The 7,976-nt window shown below is 55.6% G+C and overlaps 1 protein-coding gene across 1 annotated transcript in view; it reads left to right on the top strand.

The window, feature by feature from the left end:
- The first annotated feature begins 4,404 nt into the window (after window positions 1-4,404).
- ENGASE (endo-beta-N-acetylglucosaminidase) overlaps window positions 4,405-7,976 on the top strand; it is a 12,040-nt gene continuing 8,468 nt past the window's right edge. Inside the window, exons 1-3 of the mRNA XM_007959832.1 lie at window positions 4,405-4,511; window positions 6,770-6,837; window positions 6,964-7,165. Of these exons, the coding sequence (XP_007958023.1) occupies window positions 4,405-4,511; window positions 6,770-6,837; window positions 6,964-7,165 (377 nt within the window). The remainder of the gene's footprint in view (window positions 4,512-6,769; window positions 6,838-6,963; window positions 7,166-7,976) is intronic.

Genomic DNA, 7,976 nt, shown 5'->3' with positions numbered 1-7,976 from the left:
AACTGTCTGAGGGAACAGCTCCCCTTAAGTGTAATTATATAAAAGAAAGATTTAAAATAACCAAACCAAATTCTCCACTGCTGAAACCAGAACAACAACAAATTATATCCAAAGAAAATAGGTGTCAAGCAGATAAAAGCAGAAATTAATGGAACAGAAAACAAACACAAATAATAAAATCAAGAGCTTGTTTTCTGAAAAGGCAAACTGGCCTGTTGTTTCAGGGAAAAACATCAGAAGAAGAGAAAAGGAAGATGATTAGAGAGAGAGTGTAACTAAGAAGTTTAAAAATACAGCTGTAAACAAGTTCCTAGCCCCCGTTTGAAAACCTCAATGAAACGAACACTTTTCTTGGAAAACAGTCATTATCAAAACTGGACCAGGAAAAAAGAGAAATATCTAAGTAGGTCAGTAACAAAAACCCTACTGAAATACTAAAACCTGCCTCCCAAAGGCGTCTGGGAGTTGAATATGCTAAAATCAAAGACAACCCCATTCAGCATTTATTAGCTGAAGACGCAGAAGAACCAGCAGGTCAGGCCGGCTTCAGAGACGAGAGAAGGCAGCCCCGTGTTGAAGGAGGGCAGATAGTAACACACTAGACCACACCAAAACACCAGACACCTATAAATGCCAGCCGGGGGGTGCAAACGGCGAAGGCACTCAGCTGCTAACCGAAGGGTGGGGGTCAGGGTCCACCGAGCGGCACCTCAGGAGACCGGCCTGGGCAGCTACTCTGCAAAGTCAGCCCCTGAGAAGCCCGTGGGACGCAGCTCTGTCCTGATGCGTACGGGGCGCCGTGAGGGGGAGGTGGTGGCAACTGGCTGGGAGTGTAAGGACCCACAATACACGCTTGCTACATGGTGTAAATAACAGGTAAAATACTAGTGTCCAGAATACGTACCGGACTCCCATGTCAACAGGAAAAGACGACACACTTGAAACGGACAAAGCCCTTAGCAGGATTCTCACAGAAGAAACGACACGTTTCCAGATGGCGAATCAACGTGAATCGTGGTGCAAGCTTAAATCAAGACGCTGAGATACCGTACCCACCCATGAGAAGAGCCAAACCGTTTCAGGTGTGGGAACATCGATGTTTGAGAGGCTGTGGGTTTGCTGCATAAACAGAGCAAAGCACTGCCGGTGCCCCGCCGTGCTCACTGTCCTCCCCACGGCTGGACGCTTGACGCCACTGCTGCGGCCGCTGTGTGTCCTGAGAGACTCCACCTGCGGGCTCGTCTGCCGGCCTGGAGCGGACAATCTCTTGTGCGTCACTGGGTTTGACTGGCTGACTTTGGAAGGGGATTGTCAGGCCTTTCTTCCTCATCTCTCTGAGTCTGGAAGCCGTGTTGGAGCCTGCGGCACTGTGGGAGCAAGGCAGGGAGAGGGCGGAGGAAGGCCACAGCCCAGCAGCCAAAGCAGGTAACAGGAGGCCACTGCCGGCACCAGCCATGAGCCAGCAGGGCTGTGGTGCGGACCCAGTTAGGCGGCCAGATTTAGCAAATGAAAATACAGGACCCCAGTTATATTTGATTTCAAATAAACAAGGAATAGTTTTTTAGTATAAGCACATCCCTTTTGTTGTTTATTTGAATTCAAATTCTGTATTTTATCTGGAAGTCCTACAGGCTTAGAGTTTTAGGGGCTCAGCCAGGACACAGCAGGGTCTGGAGCCCGAGGGGCAGACAGGGAGGCTGCCAGGCTCAGCCTGACCTCCCGAGAGCCACAGGGGCAGACAGTGGGGCCCTAAGACCTGACTCTTACCTGTCCCTGGGAGGTGTGCAGCCCCCCTGCACCTCCCTGCTGCCCTAGATCAGAGGCACCCCTGTGGAGAAGAGCAGAGAAGGGGCAGCCTAGACATACTCCCCAGAGACGGGGCCTTACCCAAGTGCTGTTCAAATTGTCCTTTAGACCTGCGTTAACCTGGCTGGAAAGAAAACGAAGGCCCTGTATGGTGCAAATGGTTTATGCACTCAAAGACCAGAGTTCAAGTCTACCCAGAGGGCTTTGCAAGCTAGACCTGGCAATCTATTTCTGAAAAATCAACCACTGAAAAGCCTTTGGAGCATAGTTATGCTTTGCAACATGTTACAACCCAGGTTCCAGACACCTGATTTGCATGTCCTACCCCCACCAGCCACTCCTGGGAAGGAAGGTTGGGCAATCCTACTTCTGTAGTGATACTGCCTGGGAAACCCGAGGAGGGGTCGCTATGAGTCTGGCGGCAAATAACAACAACAACAACAACCCCCCACAAGGGTGCCCTGTACCAAATTCACACTATTAGCAAGCTACCCAATCCCCTTTCTGGGCCACAGCACCTCACATTTGCATGGTCCCACCCAGTCATCAGTAGGAGTCCAAAGACTGCTGTTAGAAGGGCCTAGTGAGTAATTCCCTGCACCACAACTACAACCTGAGCACTGGGGAGGGAGCTGTGTTACCCTTCTACCAGATCACTGGCAATCTGCTCCCTAGAGATTGTTGTTGTTATTGTTATGTGCTGTCGAGTCGGACCCGACTCACAGCAACCCCTCCTTGGGTTTCCGAGGCAGTATCACTGCGGAAGTAGATTGCCCCATCTTCCTTCCGAGGAGTGGCCGATGGGTTTGAACTGCAAGCCTTCTGGTTAGCAGTCAAGTCAGCCTAGGAACACTCTGGGACAGCTCTACTCTGTCACGTGGGGTTGCTAGGAGTCGGAACAACCCGTGCTCGCTGCAAACTGCCCAGGGGCTGGACCCCCCACGGGGCCTGAACAGGAGGACTTGGTAAGGTCTGTCCCCTCTGCTCCTGGTGAAGCTGACCTGTCCGTCTGCAGCGAGGCCTTGGTCCACGTTGAACCGGCGTTGCATTCCCCACCCTCTGAGTTTATGGAAGCTTGAGGCCTCGTAAAGTTCCCAATCTGAAACAATAACAAGCAGGTCTTTCATCATGGCTTGGCAGTAGTGTCAGACCCAGGGGTGGACCTTCGAGAGGCAGGAACAGGCCTTGCCACTGTAGAGAGGACTAAAGAGTTCTAGGCAACCGGACCGGCCCTGAGGACACACCCATTTGACCCAGCTTTGCAAGTCCCTGTCCTTGCATTTCCCGCTTCCCCTCACGACTCAGACGCCCTCGCCTTGACTGTGAACTCCTTCCAGACCTGGGGTGCTGGGTAGGCCCTACTCCCTGAGACACTACTGGGGCACAGGTTTGGGGTATGGGTCTGTGGAATCTTGCAACCCTGTAAGTGGTAGGTGATGAGGGACATTTGAACTGTCTTGTCCCGTAGACTTCCCTTCTTGCTCCACCCTGTGGAAAACCATGCACCCATCTACAGATGCACTTCAGTATTCCTGACCCACGAACGCGTCTCTCTTCCGATTCTCTTCTGAATGGGTTATAACATCTATCTGGACTCCTCGTAGATTAACCTGTAGAATAGAATCTTTAATTGTTCACATTTATGTGTGTATGAGAATCATGATTTTATCTTTTTAATAGGGGAAAATTATTTTTTAATAGGGTTTAGATGGATTGTCTTAGTTACCTAACCCAAGACACAAACCAAGCCCACTGCCGTGGAGTCCATTCCGACTCACAGCGCCCCTATACCACAGAGTAGAGCTGCCCCACAGGGTTTCCTAGGCTGCAGATCTTCCTCCTGGGGGGCTGCTGGGGGCTTTGAACCTCAGACATTTTGGTTAGCAGCCCACTGGGGCTGCCTCGTAACCAAAAAACCCCACAAGCAGGTGGCTCTAAGCACAGAAATGCATTATCTCACGGTTCAGGAGGCTGTCTGATTCCAGAGTGTGACTCTGGGGGGAGGGCCTTCTTCATCCATTTCAGCTTCCAGGAGCTGCCGGCAATCTTTGGCATCTGGATTGCGGGTACCTCTCCCCCGAGTGTCTCTGTGACTTCTCTGGTCGTTATGTAACTAAGAAGGGGTTGGGTTTAGACCTGCTGGATTCTGGTGTGACCTCTTTAACCTAACAAAAGAAAACCCTATTTCCAAGCAGGGGCACATCCCCAGGTACAGTGGGTAGGACTGCAAGACATAATTTTTGCGGACACAATTCAATCCATGACACCAACTGAATTCAAATCTCACTTCTACTTTTAGCCTTTCCACCTGAAACACAGAGCCCCGCCCCTCGCCTGCGGCCCCGCCCCTCACCAGCAGCCCCTTTCCCCAGGCCCCGCCCCTCACCGTGGCCCCGCCCCCGTCCCCACCCCCCGGGCCTCTCTAAGGGTACGAAGTCCCCGCGGGTGGGTCTCCTCCAGCAGAGAGAAAGAGACAGTGGCCCAGCCCCGGCCAATCCGCACGAGGCGGCCGCGCTCTGCAGTCTCCATTGGCTGGTGGGGACGACGGGGGCGGGCCTTACCCTACGATTGGACGGCCCGGTAGCCGCCGAGGTAGACATGGAGGTCGCGGCGGTGGCAGCTTCAAGACGGCGCAAGCGGCAGACGGCCCTCGAGGACCGGCCTGAGCGAGCCCGGGGGCGGCGGCGGCGACTGCCCGAGCCGAGGTGAGCAGGCCGGGCCGGGGATGCACCTTGAACTTCCTAGCTTCCTGAGATCCCGGGGCGGAACTCGTGACCCCGACCCCGTGACCCCAGCGGTGGGTGCAGAAGCGAGGTCGCCTGGGCGTCCACGGCGCGGGGACAGCAGCTGTCACCACCCTGTCCTACTCCACCCGGTCATGAGGGGCCGCCACCTCCACCACGCCCCAAAACTGACCGCTCGGGAACATGTCCGGTCAGACGGGGCTAGTCCTCACGGAAGTGGGGTGCAGACCCAAGTGGCCGCGGAACACAGCGGGGAGGGAAGGGAGACCTGGCGCCGTCCTTCCCGCACGCTCACCACGGAGGCTGCAGCCTCCCTTCCTCGTCTGAGAAGTGGGTTAATACCTGGCCCCCAGGGCCGCTCACCTCTGCTCCAGGTCCTAGCCATATCGCATCTGTAACTGCCTGCTACTTGTCAGGCGTGTAATTAAGATGATTAAGGTCCCTGCTGGGTTGGAATGGGGTGGGAGTTTGGAGAAGGACTGAGAGTTGGAGAAAAGGGAGATTTCGGAGAATAGGGAAAGGGTTTTCCGAGCCAGGGAACAAATGACAGTGACTGGCCTGCGGTGCTCCTGCACCAGGGCTTACTTTCCGGGGTAAACCCCAGGCGGTGGGCTGCCGGTGGAAGCAGCATCCTGGTCCTTCTCTATTTTTAAACCCAAAGAAATGAGACTGAGACTGAGGGCTGTTCCAGACAGGACAAGGTGGAGCGCCCGTGGGGGCTGGCTGGTGGGAAAAACCTTTGGAGATAGGGACATTGAGATAGTTCTTCCCTTCCTAGTGTTGTTGTTGTTGTCGTTGTGTGCCGAGTCGGCCCCGACTCATAGCGACCCCTCCTTGGGTTTCCGAGGCAGTATCACTACGGAAGTAGGATTGCCCAACCTTCCTTCCGAGGAGTGGCTGGTGGGTTTGAACCGCCAGCCTTCTGGTTAGCAGTCAAGTGCTTTAGCCACTATGCTACCTTCCTAGTGAGGGAATTAAAAAGGTATGAGGAAGCTCTGGTGGCATAGTGCCTAAGGCATGTGACTGCTAACCAGAAGGCTGGCGGTTCAAACCCACCAGCCACTCCTCGGAAGGATGGTTGGGCAATCTACTTCCGTGAGGGGTTGCTATGAGTCAGATTTGACTCAATGGCTGTTGTTACTTGCCATCGAGTCAGCTCCGACTCATAGTGACCCCTCCTTGGGTTTCTGAGGCAGTATCACTACTGAAGTAGATTGCCCAACCTTCCTTCTGCGGAGTGGCTGGTGGGTTTGAACTGCCAGCCTTCTGGTTAGCAGTCACGTGCCTTAGGCACTATGCCACCAGAGCTCCTGTGCAGTGAGGGTTTTTTTTTTTTTGAAGATGGCTCAGAGCCTTCTGGAACCCTAGGCTCAGGCCCCGCCCCTTGCCTGCGGCCCCGCCTCTCACCATGGCCCCGCCCTCCAACCCCCTGGCCTCTCTGTGGTACAAAGTCCCTGTGGGTGGGTCCCGAGCCACTCAATTACTGACCTAAAGGTTGGCAGTTCAGACCCACCAGGAGTACCACGGAAGACAGGCCTGGCAGTCAGCTCTTGACAAGGTGATGGCCAAGAATCACGAGTGGGCACTGATGCCCCGGCAACGGGTTTGGGTTTGGTTTAGAGGATTTGAAGGTGACAAAGGAGAGCCGAGTGGGTCCGGGAGCTCGAGGGATAAAGAAATCGGCCAAGGAGGGGCTCAGGAAGAGGAGGCGGTGGGAGATGCTTGGAAACAGAGCACCCACAGTGCCATTTGCTCTTTAATCTGTCCCCATCCCCTGTGCCCCTGCAGTGCTTGTGACTAGCTGCCATCGAGTTGGCCCCTGGGCCTGGTGACGCCATGCCCAGCAGGACTGGACTGGTGTGCACCACGGGGTTTGATTGGCTGATGGGTGGAGACAAGTCTCCAGGACTTTCTTCCTAGTGTCACTTAGGAAGCCCCACTGACAACTGTTCAGCATCCTGGCAGCACACGCCTCCAGTGACAGACGGCTGGTGGCTGCACGTGGGGTGCACCGGCCGGGAATCGAACCTGGCTCCCGCAGACGACTGGCCCACCGCTGCCCCGTCTGGTTTCCGTAGTTTGTACTAAAACAGAAAGCTAGAGAGTTTGGGGAGGATATCTCCCCCGACTAGTCTAGACGGGGCCTAGTCCATCTGCTGCTAGGTGTTTTTTCTTGACCTGTTTACTGAAAAAAAGAAAGATTGAACTTCTTTGCTCAGAATGGAAGAGGAGCAGGAAGAAGCAGTCTTCCGAGAAGTGGTCACCTTCAGCTCGGACCCTCTGCCAGGTGAGAAGGATCGAGGCTTGGAACAACCTCGTCTGCTCCTGGGGCTTGCTGGCAGGACCCCCAAGTCCTCCTTGGTCGTCGTGCAGGCCTTGCCGTGACCCCTCACTGCCTCCCTCCTCCGACCAGCTAGGTACTATGACAAGGACACCAGCCGTCCCATCAGCTTCTACTTGTCTTCTCTGGAGGAGCTCTTGGCCTGGACGCCCAGCCTGGAGGATGGCTTCAATGTGGCCCTGGAGCCCCCCGCATGCCGCCAGCCCCCGCTGGGCAGCCAGAGGCCCCGGACCCTGCTGTGTCATGACATGATGGGCGGGTACCTGGACGACAGGTGAGGACCCTCCCTGCCCCTGGCTGGCGGGAGGGCACGGAGAGTGCTGCGTGGTGGGAGGAGCCTGAGTTGGCAGGAGGGGTGGGGGAGCCGGGCCTCAGGGTCTCCTATGCAGGACAGGCCTGGGCTCGGCCGTGCCCATCATCATGTGAGTCCACGGGCTGCCGGAACTGGGACCTGGGTGTGTGGGGAGTCAGCTGGGGCCTGTGCAGACGCAGCCCCCAGACTGTTGGCCTGAGCTTTGTTCATGCTCACTTCGGTGTGGGGTCTGTTGGCTTCTGGTCCCACCCCCTCCCACTCCTGGACAGTGGCGTGACCGTGAAGTAGCTCAGAGACTTTGCACATGACCTTAGGTGCCGTGCTTGAGGGAAAGCTTGAATCTGTTCACTGTGAGGTACGGACCAGGCTGCTCGGAGAATCTTGGGTGTAGCTCACGTGTTTCTCAGCCTAGCCTTCAGGTGCAGGACACCAGCTCCCAGAGACAGGGAGCTTGTACGAGCCCATCCGTTGTCCTTCCTTCTGACCTCTCCTCCGTTCACTGAGGTTGCAAATGCTCGGCCCAGGGCCCAGTGGCAGATACTGACAGATGCGGGAGAGATGTGTTTCCTTTGAGCCGCCGCCTCTTACAGCGAGCACCACGGGTCCCCCTCTTACAGCCAGCACCATGGCTCTCCCTCCTACAAGGAACACCACGGGTCCCCCTCTTATAGCCAGCACTGGGGCTCCCTCTCTTACGGTGGACGTGGGTGCCCTCTTACTCCGTGGCTCCCCCTCTTACGCCGTGGCCCCCTCTCATATGGAGGACTTCACC

This window comes from Orycteropus afer, unplaced genomic scaffold (genome assembly GCF_000298275.1).
Source record: "Orycteropus afer afer isolate SDZICR_OR568_19922 unplaced genomic scaffold, OryAfe1.0 scaffold00018, whole genome shotgun sequence".
Classification (NCBI taxonomy): Eukaryota; Metazoa; Chordata; class Mammalia; order Tubulidentata; family Orycteropodidae; genus Orycteropus; species Orycteropus afer.
This window is presented reverse-complemented; position numbering and strand designations above follow the sequence as displayed.